General features: G+C 32.6%; 1 protein-coding gene across 1 annotated transcript in view; it reads left to right on the top strand.

Moving 5' to 3' along the window:
- The window catches only part of LOC123714347 (lachesin-like), a 33,518-nt gene extending 12,185 nt beyond the window's left edge, over window positions 1-21,333 (top strand). The window contains exons 2-10 of the mRNA XM_045668567.1: window positions 2,864-2,967; window positions 8,258-8,465; window positions 11,036-11,191; window positions 12,444-12,572; window positions 15,546-15,683; window positions 16,136-16,285; window positions 16,662-16,730; window positions 18,890-18,973; window positions 20,871-21,333. Of these exons, the coding sequence (XP_045524523.1) occupies window positions 2,864-2,967; window positions 8,258-8,465; window positions 11,036-11,191; window positions 12,444-12,572; window positions 15,546-15,683; window positions 16,136-16,285; window positions 16,662-16,730; window positions 18,890-18,973; window positions 20,871-20,953 (1,121 nt within the window). The 3' untranslated portion in view covers window positions 20,954-21,333. The remainder of the gene's footprint in view (window positions 1-2,863; window positions 2,968-8,257; window positions 8,466-11,035; window positions 11,192-12,443; window positions 12,573-15,545; window positions 15,684-16,135; window positions 16,286-16,661; window positions 16,731-18,889; window positions 18,974-20,870) is intronic.
- The last annotated feature ends 3,848 nt before the right edge of the window (window positions 21,334-25,181 follow it).

The following is a 25,181-nucleotide window of genomic DNA, read 5'->3' as shown; positions in this document are numbered from 1 at the left end:
CAGCGGTATGCCTCCTATTACGAATACATAAAAAAAACGAGTCCAAAATAAATTCTCAATTATGAAAGGTCTTGATTTGTCTTAATAAATAGAACACATTTGTTAAGTCCGGAGAAAAATATACTTTTTACGTAATGTAACAAATGTTTATAGCTTACACCCACATCACCAGAACCTATTACCACTTTCTTGCTTCATTTATGTTTCAAATTTCCCTGAATTGTAATCGTATTATTTTTATCGTCAAGATCGTGGTTACTTAATTAATAAAACCTTAATGTCTTCTTAATTCTTATGTATCAAAAAGATAAATCATAATAAATCCGGTAAAAAAGTGTTTTCTTTCAATAATAATTCTAATAATGAAGATTATTTTATTTTTGTTCTTAAATTTAGCCTTTTCAATCAGATACTTTTACAGTTAAACACGTTTCTATTTTAACTATTCTAAGGCCGGCAGCGCGCTTCCGTGTTATCTAGCAGAGCGAGTATCCATGGGCGGCGGTATCACTTAACATCAGATGAGCCTGTCCTGGTTGTTTGCCTCGTTTGTAACATAAAAAAAATTCTAGGTGTGCACTTTTTTGTTAAGGCCTACTCCAAATCCCGTCATTCTTCTCTGCACTGTGCCACTCTCTGCCTTGTCCCACCTGCTAGCTCTTTAATTTGGTCATCCACCTTCTAAGTTTTTTTTCGCTTGCAGTAACTTGGGCACCAGTTTAGTAGTTGCTCCAGTTTTCTGCTCCTTTTGCCATGTGCCTCGCGCATTTCCACTGAATTTTATTTATTTCTATTGTTACCTGAGTTTTTTTATTAAAGCTTGTCTTTGTCTATTATTTTCTTCCCTATCATACATCGTACCATCGATGTTTGACACATCTGTAGCTTTGTATGCTGGGCTTAAATGGGCGTTTAACTTTGAGATCCATATGTTAGTACAGTTAGTATACAAGTAAACTAATTAAGGAAGTTTTTAAATAACTGTATAATATATATCTAAACTAAAACTAAACTCAAAATTCCAAACGGTCTCGTATAACGTCGGCATTTATTAAAACCCTTTAGATAAAATTTATTTTTAAGTAACGCGTACTGTGAAAAGCGATATAAATGCTAATAAATAAGATATATATCTCAGCTTGAAGATATAAATATTACTTAAAAAGCATGTATCTAAAAATTGTTATTTTATAATTATCTTATCAGCTCGACAGATCTTTATTTAATTCTTCTTGATATATAAATTTCATAACTTAATGGAGCTCCCTATAAGCTTATTAAAATGCTTGTTTATTTTCTGACAGCACAGACGGTTAATTGCATTCTCGTTAAACATTCTACTTCCGGTGATGGTTAATTCTTAAAGTTGTCTGCATTGTAAGAGGTTTGAAATAAACTAATTAAAGAAGGTTTTATATAACTGTATAATATATAATATATCTAAATTAAAACATAACTCAACATTTCAGTAACATTTTGCATTAAGGTCCAGAATAAATAATTATTAATAAACAATAATGCCTTTATTTTATGATCCGTGTCTGAATTACAGTATCGGACGTTAAAGCAGAATCAAAAATTGCATTCATATTAACACTCGTCGTTTCATACCAGAGCACAAGGCATACCGCGCACCTCTGGAGGAAACAGTCGTGTATTATTGAAGAGATATGACTTAGGGTCCGTCAAGAAAAGAGCGTGCCATTCCCTCAAAGGTCGGCAAGACTGCCGCTGGCTCCCAAAGTGACTCTGCTAGTTTGCCTCCTGTCCCATAAAACAAATTTAAAAAATACTACAACTTAAATAGGTTATTAGGAACTAGAAACCACCGAGTTGTCTTTCGATCACTGTCAATCGGGTATTACTAAATCATGTATGTTGTACGAAATATTTTATTAAGAAAATGTAATATTTGAGCTCAAAGAAGCAAAGAACATCTGTCTTGCTAGTGAGGTTGTATTAGAAACAACATTTTCCAATTGTTTGTACGTGCACTTAAGCTCTTCTTTCATTAGACGAACGTCGCTTACAAGAACCTCTACTCTGTACCAAGATTGATGGGATGGATTTGTTCTATTCGCCTTCCCTCATCAATCATTCGGATATTTTTCCATGTCTCAGGTTGTTTAGCCTAAATAGATTGTAGCCTTTGGAGCATCACTCATATCGGCATGTATATAACATTAACTTATTCATCCAACATAGTATTAATGTTAGAGATTACAAAAAGCCCCATTAGTTAGCGTCCTTATTTTAACTACGTTAAGCCACAAAGTCTAGATTACACATCTAAATTACCTATATTACTGAGTGAAGGTATGACTATACAAAGAAGTTTTGACCTGTTATCTTTCACACTGACCTGGCAGGCTGAATACATAATTAAACAAGGTTCAGCACTTCCAGTAGACCGCCTTCTTGTGGTATTGTCGATAATATGGAGAATGATGTAACGGATCAAATATAATTTCCGCTCAACTATGATATTATTTTAAGTTGAATAATTATTTTCTAGTCATCTAATTAGGTATGAATTGAAAAATATTGTCGTGAATTTTGTTAATTGTTAGTTAACAAAACAAAAACTCGGGCGTTTTGTCTATTATATATACAATAGACATAAAAGAAAAATCTGTTTATAATCTTGATAACACAAACGCAGAAATGTGACTACCTGTGTTTTTCAATTATAATGTTATAGTATGTATATAGAATATAATACTTACAGTATTTTATAGATACAATTGTATGCCAAATCACTTGTAAATATAATTTCCTACGCACGATAGAAAGGGAAGATTACTTTCGTTTTCGTGCGAATGCAAACGATACAATGGAATATATTATTAGGTGTTTGTTTCAGAGTCGCTATTCCCACGTTTTGTGGAACCAGTTCCAAATGTTACTGTCACAGTGGGGAGAGACGCGCTGCTCGCCTGCGTCGTTGAGGACCTGAGGGGATATAAGGTATATTAGCGGCTTGCTAGCTATAAGTTAGGTGATAAAGATTGTAAGAGAAGTCCAAAAGCACGTCTATTTATTTATTACTAGTAGCTAATACATACAAGCTTTAGGAAGCAGAGTTTTCCCCATAAACAATGTTTGACGCTACTTGTGACGTCATGTCACGTGAGGCTCATTACAGTGGCTTTTTTACTTCACGTTTCTCGTCAAACGGTTATACACACTCGTGCACGCCCTGAACTGAATGTAGCAGCGCACGATGTTGCCATTGTAAAAAAGGTAATGTATGGAAACTTCCCACAGAGTCAATACATAATATCCCACATCATATTGTCGTTTAGTTATATTCAATTTATATTTACAGTGCTTATTTATAACCTACCTCATTCTTTTATTTATTCTTACACTCTCAAAGTAATATTTAAGTAAATAAAAATTGTTGTATAATATTAACATTTTTATTCTTTATATTTAGTGGTCTTTGACCAGATATCGGTTTTCGTTGATGCTGTACGAAATATTATCATTACATATTTCATCACCACAGCCCATTGGGCCTGGTCAAGCAAGGACCTCCACCCGGTCTTATTCTGTGAAATATTGTATTGATTTTTATAAATCTCTTTTTGCTTACATTAATATTTTTCCTACTGTAAATACTGTTTCTGCACACTAAACAAACCATGTCTCAAGTGTGCAACAAACTTTGCACGAAAATAAATCACTTGAAGAAAGCTACTTTCGTAACTAAACTATTCAAATAACTTAATTAATATCATTTTATTAAGAATGTTTTTAAAATAATAATTCTTAGTAGAGGAACCACCACAATATATACCCATCGAGTCAATACGTGTTTGTTAATTTTCCAGAAATTCAATTTTTATCAATTCAAAGAATAAAATAACGAAGTCGATTTCAAGTAGATAGATAGAGATATTTGGTTGGCCATGTTTATTTTCTTATCTAAAAAATGGATTAAATTTTGCAGTTAAACAATTGTTTAACTTTTGATAACAAAACAATGTGGCGTTTATAAAATACATGTATTATATTAACGCCAATGTTGTAGTAGAAACAGGTCATAGATGCTCAGGGCTTAGCCTACTACCCTGTTCGAGAAATGAATTCGTGTAGTTTCAACGCTCAATCTTATCAATTAAGTGTTGAGAATCTTCCATTGCTCCAGTTGGTTGTATCTATAACAAATAATTATATAGTTACAACTATATTTGCGGATTTATGGTTAACGGAATTCTATACAACTTCGCTCGTGCGACGCACTGAAGTTTTAACAAGCCAACTTAATATCACTTTGCTCTGAAACCATTCGCCGTATTAATCATGCAGGACGGCTAGTTAGGAAAACTGGAGTGGCGTATAATGACCAGATTATAATGAAAAAGGAACTAATCTGCGGTATTAGAAAACCGACTAAGCTTTCAGACACATAATTTAAAAACAGTGTGTTCAATAAGCATGGTATATTTTTATACTAACAACTTTGCAATCAATACATTATCTAACCAGACTCAGCCGATTATATGGCGAATAAAAATAATAATTACCTATTTATAGATTTTGTCAATCATAACATTCAACATCTATCGATCAGTCGATCGAATTGATCATCCATCTGTCCGTGACACGTCCTTGATTTTGGGTCTACGATGTACCGTTATCCTTACGATGTTTAACATACAAATACGAGCACAAATATTAAATACTTGGATAGAAATAAGCTGATAATACGACTAGGCTGTATAAGAATATATATTCTTCGTCTTCTTGTGACCGACCTTATTACATCAAACTATTGTGGTTTGTCACATCGATTATGGTTTCACTTATTACTTCAAAGTACACATAATATTATATATATATATAATTATATTTATTACCCTAAATATCAGTCATATCTTTCATCTACGCCTCCGACTATTATCTTTAATCTACGCCCACATTACTCAATATGACAGATAGTTTAATATTTTGATGTTCGGCTATAACATTGTTTTCATTACTGTATAAGGTTTCAAATATAATACAAAGCTTAAAGTAAGTAACTCTAAACTAAACTCTAATGAAAACCGCGTCCAACGGTTTAAAATGCTGATTGTCCTCCGTTTATACCTCCTTTAAAAAAAAAATAACAGCCCGTGCTTTATATATCTTTTGTATGCTAATTCTAAAAATATATAGCGCTCATAACTACAATAGTAGATGGCAATATAAATCCGTGGCTAAGTGCCAATTCTTTTTTGCCAAGGATTACGATCTCGAACCGTGCCTTCGGTTCGATTAAGTACAATTCCGTAGTATCATTATTATATAAAATAAAGTAATCTAAAGCATTTAAAGTTATATTTTAATGCCGAGATTAGGAAAAACCTAAAACCAAAACCCCATACGGCCCCACTACTCAGCGCTTTATACTCCAGTTATTACATACGCACTAATAAGTTTGGTTTGGTAACGTTAACTATAGATACTTTAAAATACCGAATACATAGTTAAGATTAAGCTTCAATGATTATATACGTGCATCTACTACGTGATTCGTTTAATTGTAAAAAATAAAATTAAATATTTAGTTTATAGCTTCTATGATTTGTTTATTACCACTTATGAGTATTCTTACGAATAATTCTGCTATTTAGAATGTAAATTGGTACGGATAGTCCGCCATTTTAGAAGAAAATAACGTCATACATTACATTCAAAGCCTAAATCGGATCATCTGGCAAATATAGAAGAGTAGTCTCAAAGATGATTTAATATTCTTTGACGAATAACAAGTCCACGCTCGTGGACTGAAGCATTGTGGTCTGAAACAAAGAGATTATTGAATTAGTTCATTGTGTGCTTGGAATTGTGAATTATAGTGCGGAATACTAAATGCCGAGTACGTGATTTTTGTATGAAAATCCGCATGTGATTTAATATTTATAATTACTATGTGTCGATTTCCATTGTACTTGAAATAATCACTTGACAGTTCCATGCATTATTTAGTCGTAGTCTATGACGAAGCCAAATCTTACTAACCCGTCCAGCTTTTTGCAGAATAACGCTTGTGGTGCGGGAAACCATGTCCAAAGACAATTAAAGAAAACTCAATTCACCAAAGTGTTTAGTAATCTGTGTCTCTCCATTCTTATTTTTATTTTATAATAAATGATGTGCTTTTCTAATTCATTACGGTTAGTTAGTTGAAATTACGATTTTATTGAACAACATAGGTATTCAGTGCTTTTGTAAAGAATGTAATCTCTCTCATCAGTTAGAAGCTCATGTCTGAGTCGTGGTCAGAAAGGAAACATCTGGAGCGCACAATCTGTTTCGACCGATTTCTTTCCAGCGCCTCTTTTACTACAGTATACAGTTCTATGATATGGATATGACGATTCACTTCCGCATGCTGCCGGCGTGCAAATCACACAGAGGTGGTGTGAAAATCACACCACCTCTTCCGTAAAGATGATGCCATGCAGCATCCGAATCACCAGACCTACTGTTAACTTTTCTTGGACCTTTCATGCTTACTCTCTTGTGTAGTTATTAGAGGTGTTTCATAACATTTCATCGTTTCAGTTTATTAAGAATATAATATTGTTATTAGACATTGTAGTTCATTGGTCCGTTATTCGACGGGTTAAGTTATTTCTAATTAATTAATATAACAAAATCACAATTGTTTGTTCACAAATTACTAAATATAAATAAAGCTAGACGTTGTTTCAGAGCAGTGTTCGCCTAGTGGTTGCAGCGTTTGTTGCTCGAACGGTGAAGGAAAACATCGTGAGGAAACCGGCTTGCATTAGTCGATGGCATGCGTCAGGCACAGAAGGCTGATCACCTACTTGCCTATTAGATTAACAAAAGATCATTAAAACTAAACTAAAAAGGTTGTTGCGCCATTGATTTATTTTAAAGGTTCTTTCCAGTGAAATAATTTATAAATAAAGAAAGAAAACTGAAAGTTTTGAAACAATTAACCAAAGTGGTCCTTTATAAATGCAAACTTAAAATAACTTGGGTATTTAAACACTTTTATGATTGTCCTTGCTCAACTTTTATGGCTGCTTACGTGCATTTATCGCTTGAAAGTTATGACTGGGATGTGTTATATAAGAGTTATTTTGAAAGTAGGTAAAGCAATCAGGTTCGAATGACATGTTTGAATTGAACCCAGAATTCGAAAGTTGCCTTAGAACTACCAAAATTAATTACTAAAATTCGTTAAATATAAACATTTTACATACTAATAACATTGCATAAGTATTTCACCGTAGGATCAAGTGGACATATGATTATTATCATTTTACTAACTTCAACTATAATAATAGCAGTTAGCACAATAAACGATAATCCGTACGATCGGCAGTGAATAATTTTCCCTTGGAAAGAGTGCGTGCTTCTATTGATATCTGGGCTCAAGGTTTAAAGGACTGTATTGCAGGCAATGGAGACCACTTCAAATTAGCTTTTCATATTTTACATTGCTTGATATGCATGTGTTAAACTAATAAATGTTATTTGCAATAGATTTTTTTTATTTTTTTCTTTTTATCAGTATTTATGGCTAGACTAGGTACATGGTATTACACCATCTTGCCTTGAAAACTTAATTTAAAAACGCTCTCATTTTCTACTTTATTCATATATGTAACAGATATTTTAATATACGAAAGTTGAATTTTGTGAAACTCATTTTTATTTATGAAATATTCTTTTACACAAGTAATGTTCTTTATATTTGTGTTTTTCAGTTTAACAGCTAAGATATTTTACCCTTTAAATTTGCGTGATTTAATTAAATAATTACGACATTAGAAATAATGATACGTATAATGGTGAAGACATCATGAAATTAAACACTCTCCTTATTACACGGCTCATAAGTCTAGCAATTTGTTTCTGTATAAAGGTTAATAATGTTGATGTTAATGTTAAGCTCGAATATTACAAATATATATTTTCAAATATTCTTTGCATATTTTTACTCCCACTTATCACATCATTCATTCTTACATTAAAAATCTAGCCATTGGCGAGGGTTATATTTACTTAATGTGTTTTAGTAACGAAAATGTTTCTTATTAAATTTATATTCAAGTGATTATTTGCTAGTTTTAATTTCTAAAGCGATCTTTAAAATCGAAAGCCTCGATAGAAGTGAATGAAAGCATCATCAGCAAATGAAAGCTTGCCACGTGTGCGCGAAGAAACTGTTATTTTTGTATGATAAAAATACTTTATAACGGGCACATTTAACTGTTTATCTTTTTAGGTTGCTTGGGTCCGAGTGGACACACAAACAATTCTAAGTATTCACCACAATATCATCACTCAGAATCCCCGCATTAGCCTCTCCTACAATGACCACCGGTCATGGTATCTTCATATAAAGAACGTTCAAGAAATGGATCGAGGATGGTATATGTGCCAAGTTAACACTGACCCCATGCGATCAAGGAAGGGATACCTCCAGGTTGTTGGTGAGTCATACGAGTAAGATATGGTGTTATTAAAAAAACGATGTATCGCATCTAAGGTTTTCTATCGTACAAAGTTGTGAGATCCATATAATACCTAGTCAATTAATATATTCAGTCTCTATTTGAGGGACCTTCTGTCTTAAGTTATTAGCTACCCTAACAATATCTTATATAATATAATTTGAAAACCATATCAATGTTAAAAACGTTTTGTTTTAAATAAATGTATGTATCTAGAAAACTGGACTGAAATTACAAATTTAGTATATTTTAGTTTCTTATTGATTTATACACCAAACCCTAGTTGTTTTCTAAATTTGAATCTTCAATGACTGCCAGAAGTGACATAAGTATTGATGATCGGTCACTCAGTGAGTGAATGGAAAACTTAAGAGACTTAGACTAGTTATAATTCATAAACTATTAATTCAAATTGAATGAATTATAAAATATGCAGTGTTTATACTATGCGTGCTCAGTTATTTAGGTTGAAAATGGCCTGGACAGTTTCGAGAAACGAGCATAGAATAAGAGAGATAATTAAGCCGTTTGATGTCGCGTAATACTGGCTAATACATTATTGCGTTTCTTTCATTGATAACTTTTTCGAGCCATAGTAACCTGTAACAATAATTGGTATGAGGAAATCGATGACTCTGATATGAACCTTTGAACTATAAATATAAGAAAATTTGTATTTCACTACGGAGCAAATCGATACAAAAGATTTTAGTAATTCTTTATAAAGCAAAGTGTAAACGTTTTCAAAAGGCCCTTACATCTAAATATATATTTTAATAACTTCTACAATATAGACCGTATTTTCAAAATATAATTTCTGTTTTCTCGGGCAGTTGTTTATTATTCTGAACAGAAGCATTTGTTGTTATTCGATACGTTGATTATTTTTTTTATCAGAACCGATGTTTTCGAATGATTCATTTCATTACTTCTTATCCATTGCTCGTTTTTTAAAATGGTTTGATAATATAATTATTTTAATTCTGTTTTACAATACAATATCATATACTGTAGAATATATTACATATACATAGTAATAATATCTTAGACAGAAGTTAGGTAACAAAACTTTATGAATGCGTCAATAATAACAATCACATATTCATTTGTGGTCCTACCACCAGTTAATTTATCACTCGTGTCTATGTATACGATATGAAATGGCTCTGCAATTTTCTCTATTGGATGTAAGGCAGATTGCTTTTTACCAGAAGGGTTCTTATTTATTTTACACGGTAGGCAATGGTCACCACAGGCCCTTACTATAGAAGTCATATTTGGGAACCAAAACTATTATCTAACCTTAGAGAGAGTTTTCTCCCAGCCAAGATGTTTTATTTCATCATGAAACGTTTGAATTAATTGCCAACAAAAAATTTAGGGGACTAAGACGCGACTTATAGTTTTGCCATCAACTTGAAAATTTATATTGTATCAACAAATTGTCTTTGTATAAGACTACCTCAGATTAGTTTGAATAGTATCATTTTCTATTGATTCTATAAAACGATTACGGTAGGGACTAACTTTTGTTCGGCTTGCAACCATTCATTACTCACACGCGAAACATTCACTTCCTTGCCATAGGGTTACGGCTCAAGTAATCTACGTGTGGAATCCTTTCACCCTTTCGGTATTCTATTTCGAAGTCGAAGGTTTGCATGTACGCCCACCACCTATGTACACGCGGTAAAAGTTCACGCTTGTGACGTGACGCCTTGAGAGCATTACTGTCTGTAACAACTTTAAATTCTCTACCAAGTAGGTTGTGTCGGAAGTGCTTTAATGCCTTAAATACAGCCAGGGTTTCTAGTTCATAACTGGGATATATACTCTCCGCGTCTGTTGATCTCTGGCTGAAATAACCAACAACTTTTAACCGATTATCTACCTTTTGTAATAAAATAGCTCCATATCCAATCGAATTTGCATCTGTGTGTAGTTCAATCGGGTTATTGGGGTCAAATATTATCAATACGGATGCAGAAGTCAGATGTTCCACCACAGTAGCATGGACTTTTGTATGTTGGGAAGTCCAGATCCATTTGGCATCCTTTTAGTGAGAGCGTATATTGGCACCACGATAGAGGGATAGTTAGGGACAAACATTCGGAAATATTCAGCGAGACCATTAAATTGGCGTACCTCCTTTACACAAGTTGGTAAAGGAGCGTTGGCTAAAGCCATTATCTTTTTAGGATTAGGTTTCATACTATTATTACCAACAATGTAGCCAAGATATTCCACTGAGGACTTCAGAAAGCCGCACGTCTTCCAATTAAATGCAAAACCAGCCTGTGATAAGGCAGATTTCAAGGCTCTGTAACGCGTCTTCCTTAGTTTTCAAAAATACAAGCATATCGTCCTTATAGACAAGGGCTATTTTGTTTTTTTAGCCCTTTGAGTGCTTTATTAATGTCCCTTTGGTACACGGAAGGTGCATTGCAAAGTCCGAATGGCATTTTTTTATATTTTGTCACAATAGCCCTTAGTCTTTCAATATCATTACGCTAAGTTAAGTTGGTCAATTTAATCAATTAACTTCACAGTACCACCAATGATAATTGACAACATGACATCAACTGACATGGTCGTACGTGAGGGCACCAATGTCACCATGGTATGCCGAGCAACCGGCTACCCTGAACCTTACGTCATGTGGAGACGAGAAGACGGCCAAGAATTCAATTGCAACAGCGAATCGGGTAAGCCCTCGCAATATTTTCAAATAAACTATTTCTAAGCTCCAAACATCCGCTCGAAATTTACAGTAACCATCACCTAAAACGGAAAAACAAAAGGAATGCCTTGTACTTGCATTCCTTTTGTTCAAGATCAAATGCCCCTAAATACTTGAACGAACCCATTACATTGATTGTGAAGACTTCATGCGTTAATTAAGCGCCATTTTCGTTTTAGAAAAAGAAATGGTATGATGATAATGTGAACGTTACGCTCACAAATTGTAGTACAATCTTCGCATAGTCGAAGTATTTACAAGATTGAATCAGAAATTGAAAACGGAATTTGTTCGCTATAATATTGTATTAGATTTTCTTTTACGTTTCAACGAGCGAATTCTGTTTCATAGCAGCATGTTTGATAAAACGTATATAAAAGTTTTGTTGTGTTTGAAACGGGAGGAAATGAGATCTTGAATTTTCATTATTCTTAAAACATGGCATAACATGGCATGGAATGCAGTAGTTTTGTGTTTTACCATTCACGATTTAACTTTGTAAAATATTTTACATTGACTACCAAGTCATCAATTATAAATTATACAAAACTATAATACCTCAATGAAAGTGCTTTATAAATACGTGGTTAGTAAAACTCCACCTGGTTTAGTTTGTAATGCCTAGAGTGTTAGCCTTTTAAAATAGAACTACAAATCACAGATATTCTTTTATTCCCAGGTCTACAGAAAAATGTATTATAGAATCTAATAGCGATATTCTAGTCCTACCAACTTGACTCAGACGAATGCAATTGATACCGTTAGACAGCCTTGACCCAATGGACATAAACATTTCTTTATATTGAATTGTTAAAAGTAGAACGAGGAATATACGGAGAATTATTGCCTTAATTCTTTAGTGTGATCAAGAAAAGAGCGTGCCAATTCTTATAAGGCCAGCAGGGAGCTTATGAGCTCTGGCAGTGCGAATGTCCATGGGCGACGGTATCACTTAACATCAATTAATGCTTCTGCCGATCTGCCTCCTGTAACATAAAAAAATATGGTTGTAATTCTTATGTTGTTCCATTTGCCGATGTAGTTCAGAGAAAATAAGTTGACATGTAAACGCGCCGATAGACTTTACTAACAATATGGGTACAAGCAACCCCTACCATACACTCTCAATATGTTATATTACAAAACTAAATAGGTAAATAATTAATATTAAACAGTACCAACTATACTTTCGTACATTAAATACTGCTTGTTGACAGTGAACGTTGTGGACGGAGAAAACCTTACCATATCGAAGGTGTCCCGTTTACACATGGGTGCCTACTTATGTATAGCCTCAAACGGTGTTCCACCTTCTATCAGCAAAAGGGTGGTGTTAATGGTGCAATGTAAGTATATAATGGTATATTAACAGTTATATTATGGATAATTCTTATTACAACTTATTATAGACATTTAATACACATGCTGTCTAATAGATAACACTCATAATTGTATTTTGAGTCCTTATGTCTTATTTTTAGATACATTATTCAATATGTTTGTATGTTTTTCTTTCCTACGAACTTGATATCGCTTGGTCGAAATTAAGAACGCGTTATATATATATTAAATATTGTAATTCTAAAAACTCGTACCAAGCTATGACAAAGATGTGAAACTAATCGAAAAAATTAAAATTCAGCTAAATTATATATATATATATATATATATATATATATATATATATATATATATATATATATGGTCTTAATCTAGTTAGCTTTTAGTTGTATACTTGGTTAATATACCTTGAATAATATAATTTCTATTGTGTAAGAATTAAGCTCGAGAATTCCTTTCCAAGTATAACAAAGTAGTAATTAGTAAACGTTCTTTCTTCTTTCAAAGTTATTATCGTAATAAGAACGTCTTTTATTAAAAAAGAAATAATTATCATTTCGCCATCCAGCTTCAATATATTTAATGTTATCAATTTATACTAAATTTGCGAGAGATTCATGTTCCAATCAAATCTAATTGAATGCTTAGTACGGGGAGACATCAATATCATTGCAGTATTTGGTGTATGTAATAATTGCTCTTCGTCCTCATGTCAAATATCCAAAATTTCGTGATTATCAAACTGTATTAAATAAAATAACGTAGGTACTTTACTTCATAAACGAATTATGAACGAAATAGTAGGCTTAACTAACATTTATCAGATTTGAAAATGGAACAGTAAATTCTTATATCTTATTTCCTAGACGTGTCAGCAAATTATACGTAATAATTTTTCTAGGGGTGAGTGTCGTTAACGAGTATTTACGAGCTGCGTTTACCTGACGGTGCCTTCCACCGAATCGGTCGTAATTGCGCCCAATTAGGGCATTATGCTGACATGAGCACAGCGAGGAGGTGATAATAGCGATACTATCTCAAACCATCGGGGTCGGAACATTTTCATCTCATTCCGCAAGCCAATGGGACGTTTCTTTCCTAATTCACGTGCCAGCACGTTCTAAATCTCATAATGGATACGTAAAATTCTCACGTAACTTACACTCGATTAACTGGGAGAGTTTCTGATGAATCTGCCGTCAGTTTCCATTAAAGCTGACGTAACCCTCTGAACTGTATTAGCGTTATATAATCCTCAGAATAGCGAACTTATAATAGAGAAATTGACAACTGCAGTCTACCTAATAATGCAATCTTGACTTCTGAAGTGAAGTTTATCGCTCGTAGTTGGAAAGCTATTTTGCAAATCCGATACAATTTAGGAACACATTATGGGCCTTTTATAACTGTCTTAGAAGCTCATGGAATTTTAGTTAGGTAGTTAATATTTAAAGAAAACACTTTTTTTACCGGATTGAACCTATTTATTATTATAAACTTATAATTATTTTACATAATTTAAATTTTTTCCGACGTTTATTTCTAATACTTGCTTCAATCTGGAAAAAAAGTGTTTCTTTAAATGTGTAAAAGCTATGTTAACAAAAGACAATACTAGGTAGTAGACAATACTTTTGTGCCTAATGGCAGAAGATACTGGTAAAATTATAGGCAGATTAAAATGGGGTAAACCAAATCACAATTTTATATAGGTATCTTAGTATCTATCTATCTACCTGTCTATTAATAGGTGTAGTCTTTTTGCTACTGTCCGTGTCATTAGTAGAAAGTTTTTTTGTGTGTAATTTGACTTACACATATCTCAATGTATAAAAATTGATTGCTGTTAGTTTGTCTCGTTAAAGTTGAGAAGAATGTTTGGCTATTTATGAACTTAAATATCACTTAAAACTCTGCTTCTACTATATAAAGCACAGGCTGATTATATAACAAATGGACTTTCAAGCTATGGAAGAACATGCAAAACTTATCTAAATCAAATATTTGCAATACAAATACGTATTTTAAAAGCAATTGCTTCCAAGAAATTAAAATCATAATATTAAGAGAACTACAGAAAGCTATTTGCATTTTTCAAAATTATACCTATAACAGGAAAAGTGCAGCTAGGATCATTGAATGAAAAATACTTTGCAGAAAATTACCTTAAAAAAATAAAAATCCCTGTCACTAGAAAATTAAAAAACAAATTACTATTACCCTAATACAATCGCATATACAGAAAAAAACATAAGACAATCTTATTCCAAATTTAATAAACTCCCTACCAGCTGCACGTCTTACTGATACAACAAGAAATTATATAAATATAATGATTATATATTATTAATATCAAAAAATTAAAGTAATAAACAGGAATACAACCTGTATACGAATCAGAATTTTCGTTAAAAACAAGTTTCTTGCGGCTATTTATGGAGCGTCGATGTTTCAAGGTGTCGCGCAATTTTGATGACTATATTGTTCATTAGCCTTAGTACATAAGTTAATTATTTAAATCTAAAAAATATATTTTCTCAAAACAACTGAATTTTCCAACAAAAACTTTTTCTAGCTGGATGTTCTTTTGTCTTTTTAGAAATAAAAAATACACGTAATGAAATATTTATAAGGTGTGTTCAGAAATCTTATAGCTATAGTATTAGAATGTGTGCGATCTTCACGGTATGTGTAAAACAAATGTATTAAGTTTTAACAACATTTTACTCTATATATTCAGGTGACACGAAGTTCACCGGGTCATCCGGTAATATATATAATATGACATGTAGTCTACAGTCATGAAGCCTTTCTAGAGTGTCTAATTTATTGGCGTTTATATCAGTTAAACAAGTTTTAATGTGTAGTACTCACGTAGACCAGACACAAGTATGAATAGTAGTATATGAATATAATATCTATGTATTTCATGTCACTGTGGTCGCTATTAACATGATTTATTAACAATTTGGATGCAGTCCCGCCAATGTTATCAATCCCGAACCAGTTGGAGGCTGCGTATTTAGGACAAGATGTGACATTGGAGTGCCACACTGAAGCATACCCTTCATCTATAAACTATTGGACAACGGATAGAGGAGATATGATAATATCAGGTATTGCCTTCCTTCAGAAGGTCACACTTTTTTTTATTATTTATTTTCAATTGTTTTACCCAGGGTAATCGGAACATAGGTTGCAAATGTTTAGTTTTTCTTGTGTTATAATAATTGTTGCACATTTACCCAGAATTCGTTGTGTCTGGTATTTCGTCAAATCAGTCTAAATATAGACTTAACTAATGAACTCTTTCGTCTCTTTCTGTCAAATGGTTTTTACTATGTGATGTAAAGAGTAGAAAATGTTACTAGGTGATCTGAATGCGGATCTTATTACAAATACGTTCTCGACTAATGATTGCCTTTATGTCTGAGGTCCTTGTTTACTTTCTGGGAGAAAAAATCGGTATTGAAGACACAGAATAGTCGCCTTCTGCAAAGATTAATTATTAATCTTGAATGTTTTACAACATATATGACAAGATTATGTAACGTTATCAACATTATAGGTAACAAATACATCACATCCCTGAGCGATGACGGCTACAGTCGGAAGATGAATCTAGTAATAAAAAAAGTATCAGCAAAAGATTTCTCGTCGTACCGCTGCGTCGCTAAGAACTCATTGGGCGAGACAGACGGCCTTATACGTCTGGATGGTAATATATGCATTTCTATTAAGAATTATATATCAAATGTAATTAAATTTTTCGTTATCTGATTTTATTATCAGGGGTTATTTTAAAACTTTTATGAGAAAAGCAATAACTAGTGTTAAGAAGAAAACGACATCTCTTAGGTGTAATGGTAATATTAGTCATTTTAACGTTTAAAGTTTAAATTGAAATTGAGAGAAGCTAGACACAAGTTGTCATAATTAGAACTTTGTTGTGATGCTAATTACCTCTTGTGGTGTAATTGCGTGTAAGTTTTCTTATCGAAGGTGATATATAAAGGTACGATTCAACAGTGAACATTTGTTTCATATTAAATGGCTCATTAAACTACATCCAACTTATTTCATTTTGTTCCTAGAAATTGCAGCGCCGTCAACAATTAGCACCACAGTCAGTTACGTCGCAACTTTTCCACAGAAGAAAAAAGGTATAAATAAATCTTTATTTAAATATTTTATATATAACGCGATTTGGCCATGTGGTAAGAATGAACGAGTAGAATATGCAACAGTGGATGGTGAGGTCGGGACAAAAAGACCCATCATCGACGAGATTGCATGGTGAATGTATGAAAGTAGATGAAGCGAGAGAGGTTTGTGAGCATGTGAAGATCCGTGGCTCCTACAGCTTTTGAAAAAGACCTGAATGTATAAATATTAAACAAGAATGTATAATAATGAGACAACTTTGCAATTGTGACCAAATTGAATGCGTAACACGTATAAGACAAAATAAAGAAAAAAAATGAAATTATTTCAAGTAATATGTTTATCGTTTGTGAACGTTATATGAAAACAAACCTTATTCATAAACAAATCTTCATAAAAATTAATGTGTAATAAATAAAGACAGAGAAAACGAAGTAAGCACAAACATAATATAACAAGAAACAGTCTTCTTGCAGCGTGAATAGATTTTGAAGGAAAGAGAGAAAATAGTAATTTACATAACACAAGCTTGATTTTTTTATGAATTTGCAAATCTGTTGCCTTAACATGCCTTTAACTAAGAAATATCGACTTCAACGTACCACCTAAAATATACCAAATATTAGTTGATAGGACTGAATTTTTGGAGTGATCCGTTTTTACACACCTTAGTGTATTGATACAAAACTGACGTGGTTTCTGTAATAAATGTCGGTATTGGGATCGACACCATATTAATTTTTCATGTCCATCTAACCCTTTTAGTTGGTTATTGGATAAATTGGAAATTCGGGCAAGCGCGATTAGACAAGCAAGTTTTCGGATCCTTTTATACGTACAACGAAAGGTTGAATATTCTATTTATTGCTTTTATCAAAGCGATATGTTCTTTAGTGTGCGTGATAAGCCGTACCATAGTAAGACACACTTTATTTAATTGAAATACTTTGGCCAAATAAAAATATATCATCTGCGTATGTAACGGTTATTGATTACGTTATTGTCCGAGTTGCAAGTTCGTTTTGCAGATTGTCGGCGTTTCATGAGGACTCTTTGATTATTGTTGATAAAAAATTTAAGTATAAAGAGCGTCATGATATGTCTGTCTCTAGAATATTCTTTGGAGGTAGCCTGTGTAGAGATTTAGAACTGCATTATTTAAGTGTTTACAGATCACCAAGTTCATCTTACGTTTTTTTAACAACACGTTTAATGTTTAAAGAACTTTATTTCTCATTACAAAATTATATTTAATTTACATGAGAAACTTAATATTATGTAAATACGAGCGAGATACACGTCCCAATTTTAGTCCACTACAGTCACTTTCACATGCATTTTTAATGCCCCCTTGAATCTGTCAAACACGCTAATATTGCGAATTTTATTAGGCTTATTGGCTTGCAGGTTCTGCAGTTCGTCAGGTACGTTTGCGGAGACCCAAACTAAAGGTTTTATACCATCATTCGAAAAATGGTAGCATCCTTGATGCATTGTGATAGGCATAGCGTCATTGGTATACCGAAAGTGTTGGTTACAAAGAAGAAGTATATACTGAAACGTTGTTATGCTGGTATCACACTATAGGAGGGTTTTTTTAAGAGAGCAACTAAGACCGCACTGTTACTAAATCTTATTAAAACTACACATGGATATACTCCTAAATAAATAGCTTATTACTATTATTAATGCATCAATAAAGATGGAAATTTAAATTATAATTGTTCATTTAGTCTGCGAATCTAAATGTACGAAAACACGTTTGCCTTGAATATCATTCTACATTTACATTTCCAACAGACAAGTAGCATGATGATAACCTAATGAATTATCACAGAGTCACAATATCAAATATATAGCATTATATTCATTTTACAATATTCTTATATGAATAATTGTAATCACACTACAACCCTAATTTGCAGTATGTTAGGGAAACAACCAAATGAGGTTTAACCAATCGAGATTATGTATCAAAAATAACACGGCCTTAATACAAAATTATTGACTGTAAGAAACAAATCCGAACAATAATTTGTAACAATAACTAAACTACGTTAACGCGTGAATGTCTTGACTTGAAAACATTAACTTAAATTTCTGAGCTAATTTCTAAAGCTAATTTCTAAAGAATTTATAATTTGTTTGTGTTCATTAGGTAAGCACAAAAATCGTTGGCGTGATAGCTCAGCTGAGAACAGAGTCATCGGGGACTACGAAGTTGAAGAATGGAAAGATATTGGTGAGTGAATTGAATAATTATTTTAAATATTAAATTCTTTTATAAATAACAAGACAACAAATTTTATTTTGCTATGTTACAATTTCAATAAGCAATGAAATATATATATTAGTTATCTATATTTAAAAAGAAGCCGTGTTTGTCTATCCCTCAAGAACGGCTGAACCTATTTTGCTAAAAATTGGCGGGGAGGTAGCTTTTAGTTTTTAGTCATGAAATTTGTACTTAAAATAAAGAAATACACAAACATTTGTTATTTACCGTTCTCTTAGCTTCGTTAATTCCTTGAATTTACATATTTGTTTTTAAATATAACAATTAGTCTCAGTATTCTTGATAGATAAATTAAATAGAAAACCTTTATATACCTTTATAATGAACTCAAATTTCCTGTAGTTCGTATATTTGTTTCGACGAAACCGTGTTTTGTTATTTTTCAAATATTTATACGGGCTTTATAACTTTTTTTAAGTTCCTTTGTCTTTAAGTGGATCTTGTACGGTGCTTTTTTCACTCTCCCGTTGTCTATTTCTTTGTTTGAAAGAGCTTTTTTTTCTTTAAGATAACGTTGTTGCTATTCTTACTTTCTGCTTGATACTAGCTGATCGACGTGTCTTTGTCTGCGAAGATTTCTTTCTTGGAAGGAGGGCATATTAATACTTATTTTTAAATGTCGGTCATAGCGCACAAATACAGTATTACAAATTGTATCTCAAGACAAAGTTTTGAGTGTAATGAAATGTCTAATCTTATATGAATTTTATTGGTACCAATTAGTGTGCATAGCTTTTCATAATAACGTTTTTGACTTCGGATTAGTTTTTGATCGCGGCCTGTTTAGGTGGGTAAAAATCTCCAAATCGCCCAACCTACGTCTACTATCTACTATCGTTTTCTTACGACTTTATACGCTACCGTAAGCACTGGCATCAAACATCACAAATCTGCCGTTGACAATCCTGAGAACATTACAAGAAATTTATAAGGACGAAGTTTCTTCAAGTATTCAAGTCAAGATTCCATTTAATTTGTATTCAATATATATACTTCACTAAAATATTACTGACAATGTTCATGATTTTAGTCACAAATACACACGCGAATCCCTGCTCAATTTATGTATCTTTTGTACTATTATTTTACATCAACTTTCAATTCTACCTATTGTTCCTGCTTTTTAATTATGTTCGGTACACGTTACGTTTTAATTCGTGGTAAATCAGCACCCATTATTATTTAAGCCAAAATGACATCTATTTTATTAAAACAACACATTGAACAAAGAAACACCAATCACTTTAACCAATAACGACTCCAGATCAGTTTTAACTAGTTCACCAGCAAAAGCTTTAGTCAAAGTCAAATATCATTCATTCATATAGGTACACAATGTACACTTATGAACGTCAAAAAAACTAAATACACATTAAATGCTTCTAATTTTACACTTACTGCCAGTTCAAGGGTGCCAAATCAAGGGCGTAGAACGGAAGAGAAGAACTGGCAATAAACTCTCCGCCACTCATTTTAGCCTCTCCGCCAAGTTTTTATCGTATTACACGACGTTTGTCAGGAGCTGCAACCATTACACCATGTTCCACATGACATATTAAGTAATAAATAATAATAAAATAAATGAAAAACAACTTTTGTCTCGGACTGTCAAAGATCCTCCTTTAGCAGGAGGCATGGTGAAATAGGAGTACGCACTTACCTTCTCGTGGGAACAACACGCAAATACATAGTCAAAATAACTGACATCACTGCAAACACGAATTCAAGTATGACCAGTTACCAGTTTAAGTGGGCCATACTAATTTCTATAAATGTAAAGAAGTCTTTCATTATAAAATTTGTAAAGAAATTTATATATTGCCTTTACTTTTTTGTCCAACAGATTATGATTCAACGCAGTCTTCGAGGAGCAGTGCCGTGTATGGAAGTACCCTAGTAATTTTATTTATACTATTTCTTAGCTGACATCAACTATTGTAATCATTTTCAGTGCCAATATTAAAGGAATAAGCTTTGTACATCGCTGAGTTAAATTGTAAATTACTATACATTTTTATGTAAATAATTGTATTGTTTAACTAATCGCTAATATTACCGAGATATAGCACTCGAATACACGTATATGATATATATATTTGATGTTCGTTGGTCTGATTAGTGTCCCGTTTAATATCATATCTTCGCTGTCTCGAGATTTATTTTACCAAATAAGAAGGTACATATTTGTCATAATTGTTATGTCCGTAAGAAACATCTTCGCGGTAACCTGTCTTAGACTTCCTTTTATTGATACTGTAATTTGTCAGCCGGACTCAGAATCCGTCATTAAGGTTTGACTGTTACTTAACAACATAATATTTAAATTACTCCATACCTTTTTCGATGCCCTATGCATTTTCCAATTAGCACTCGAGGTAGTATTATTTATTAATATTTGGTTAATTAATTGAAAAGACTATGAGGCTACAAAGGAACAAAATACGATAATCTTACACGTTTATATTTTTATGTTTCGTATAAATATTTAAAAAAAAACAAACAAATTAAACTATATATATTGTTATCAATAAATTGTAACAACAGTATAGCACAACCGTTCTTTAGTATGAATAATAATTGATTTATATTGTTGTATAGAAGTTACTACAAATCTAAAGTTGAGACTTTACATCGTTTATACGCTGTATAACTACAACCTCTGGCTATCTTCATCGGCGATGTGTATCCTTATTCCAAAGTTTCCTGGTAATTCTTCTGTCCGTACCGCCTCCCTTCATCTGTTTATCAGGACTGCTATAACAAGACACTTCGAGAAGAGCAAATAGTTTATTACACAGGCTTGATTAACCGCTGCATCCACACCTTCAAGTTCCCACTTGTAGACGATCGTTCGGTTAAAAAAACAAAAACTGAATGGCCCTGTATTTTTTCGTGTTCGGTAAAATTCTCTGACAAAGCAATATGAGTAAAATGGTTTTCAGATCTCCTAGAAAAATAGACGAACATTGAACGATTCTATCGAAGTTGTAAACCTATTGTGGGCATTGTTACATTCGTTAGTTCCCGTCCCATTTTTCAGTAAGTGTCGTAGCACTTTAGTTTGCACCTTGTTAGAGTTTTGTGAATTGTAAATATTTTAAAAGACTGATAGATTCTTAACGTGCCATAATACGATATTTTGTTTCTAAATTTAATTTTTGTTTTTCGAACAATGTAATTTTTCCATCGTGTTGTAGAAGACAAGGCTTACTAATGGACTGCTCACTAAATCAAGTCGTCAGTATTAATTGCTTTACTGTATTATACTTCTATATCATTATCTTTTTTTATTTTGTATGGAGCTTATTAAGTCAATTTTTGTAAATAGCATGTGACATAGTACAATTGAATGGAACAAAAAAATGTGCGTGGGTACAAAGTACACATGTCAGAAGTGAAACTTCTTTGGCAAACCAATTTTTAAATCTTGTTCAAATTTATACAAATCTAAATCTTTGTATAAAAGATTTCTGAGACTTAGAGGAAGAGAAAAAAGATTTATTAGGAATTTAATTGATTTAATTGTCATTAAAATATTAAAAGTGTCGAAAATTAAAACAAATTATAAATTTTATTTATTTGTTCGATATTTACATTATTCGACGCGATTTTTATTCATATTGTTGTGACTAAAGCATTATGATAAATAAAATATGCAATATATGTTTTCGTGTTTCAACATTATCTAAATATCCTGTAAAAATCGCATCTATTCTACTCTCGCTTCATGGCTATTTGCTTCATGCCACGTTCAGCCTTTATCAATCGCTCTCTCCCTTTTCTGCGACAAAAACGCTGCACATCTTCATGACGCTAATATTATTATTATTGCGTTTCATCCGTACAAATTTGACCCTCATGCACCTAAAGAAGTTTCACTTCAAATATTCAGGTTTCTTTTAGGGATCAACTATTTGAGATTATAGGTTTACAACGCCCGGTTCCTTTTTATTCGTTTAAAGACACATTTATTAAGTTGTGAAAATTCAACTTTTTGTATAAAGTGTACAAAGTCATATTTATTGTATATATAAAATTCCTATTCTTCTATTGTATAAATAAAGACAATATATCGTGCTTTTAAATGAAATTAGCATAAAAAGCAACCAATTAAATAGTCTATGTTCAATGTTAGAAGTAACTGTGGAATCCTAGTCAACTCCTAGTTAGCATTCTTGTATAAAAATAGAATATATATCTTAGAATATTTCCGTGGGGTCTTACTAAGTTCCATCGAACAAGCGAACAATGTTTATAAAATAGAACTGATGTCGCTTTTTGCGTTTGTGGTTGGTCAACGGTTATCCACAGACATCCGATACTATTACGAGATCTATACCTCATGCAAGCAAAACAACTGTTTAAAATATTTCAAGCCGTTTGGATCGTTGGCCGTCAGATCTTCTAAGGCTGTATGACATGACGTATATCCGGAACAGTTTTCCTAGAGAAACAATAATTGTGATAGATTTAATTTCACTCTTAATAGCATGTTAAGGGACTCTATATTCGTATTTAAAAAAGGACATTATTTACCTTTAGAACCATTTTATTGTAAACGTTATTTACTAATTCGATGAAGCTTATACTAATCCCGCTAATTTACTTTGTTTTACTATAACCATGATTTTGTAACAAATAATATATTTGCCAAAACGTGTACATATCTTTGACACATCAAACATGTAAAATCCTATGTAGATGTTACCTTTAGATGTTTAAGTAATAAATGTTTATGAAAGTTTGCAAGTTTTATTACCAACAGACCTTTTGGTTTTCTATAAGGGATGTGCGATTCTCAACCCTAAAGTCGTGTGTTCGGAATTAGCTCGGTCGGTACAAGATATCATTATTATTGACTTTAGTTTTAGTTGGACACGAAGTACATAATTATTACTGATAAATATAAAATAAAGGTAAAATAGTGAAAAAAAAATGCGAGTGTGCTACAAAGTGTGGATGTTACATAGTATCTAAGTTTTGTTTAGTCGACCGAAAGGACAAATATAATAACGAAGTCAGGCATCACGAAGTTTCTGAAAAAGATATTTATGCTCCGGGTTTAAACTAATAACATGTTATTTTCAGTGATGAAAGTACTAGGGTTGTTCAATCAAAAGTAAAAATCAGTATAACTCAATTATCTTTCAATATTGTTCCTGACCCCTTCAAAAGTCATCACTACTGCATTATCATCTTCAGATATATCATATAAACTCTAAGAAGTTTATTTAATCGTGGGCAAAGCTATTAATCACAATAAGCTAAGTCCGGTGAACATGGAGGATTTACCATAAATTTGAAGCCAGTTTCTAGAATACCTGCAATCGGCGTTATCTTGGTGAAACAAAAAAATTTATACCACACCGATGCTGGCGTATTTCCACACGCAACTCCTTTCTTGTAGATATTAGATGTTACTATTATATATTCGATCATTACGAACTCTGATGCTCCAGAAAAAAAAGTCCATGTTTTAACGCCGGTCATAGCGATGAGGCCATATTCCATCAATAGTTATGAATCGAGCAAAAAATCGGTTAAAATCATGAAGATCATCAAGATGTTGTAACAAACCAAAACAACTTTTTTTAAATTCTCAGTCTCTTTTGTTACTGTGCGTCAGGAAGCAGACACTTTTTTCACTCTTAAATGTTTGTGTATAATATTAGGGACACTTCCTATAAAATTCTTCATTTCTTCATAAAAGAAGGAACACGACGATCCGTCAAGACATCATTTTTATCTTTTTTAATCGTTTATTTAGTCGCTAACACGACCCCCGCGGTCGTCGTTGATGGAAGTTCGTCCTCGCTTGAACTTAATTCGCACGCCAACGCGATTCCCTAAAATATGGAGGAGCATAAGCACATATAGCTTTCAAGCTTTTCTTTACCAGCTCCATAGTAAAAATTTTAAACAATGGGAATTTTTAAGAGAGCGAGTTAGTACGGCGCGACCTTAAATTTTTTCCATTTTTAAGAGTTCTTAATCGCGCTTTCCGACGCAAACAAATAACTTCTATGTCTAAGAACAAAAGAGTCTATCTATCTTTATTTCTAGTATCTGGGCTATGCTTTCTTGCTTTTTTTTTCTTTCCAAGCAGATTTTCTCGCAATATAACTATTTACGGAACACCCTTCGTATTCTTGTA

This window comes from Pieris brassicae, chromosome 9 (genome assembly GCF_905147105.1).
Source record: "Pieris brassicae chromosome 9, ilPieBrab1.1, whole genome shotgun sequence".
Classification (NCBI taxonomy): domain Eukaryota; kingdom Metazoa; phylum Arthropoda; class Insecta; order Lepidoptera; family Pieridae; genus Pieris; species Pieris brassicae.
The sequence above is the reverse complement of the archived record's forward strand: the minus strand, read 5'-3'. Positions and strand labels throughout refer to the sequence as shown.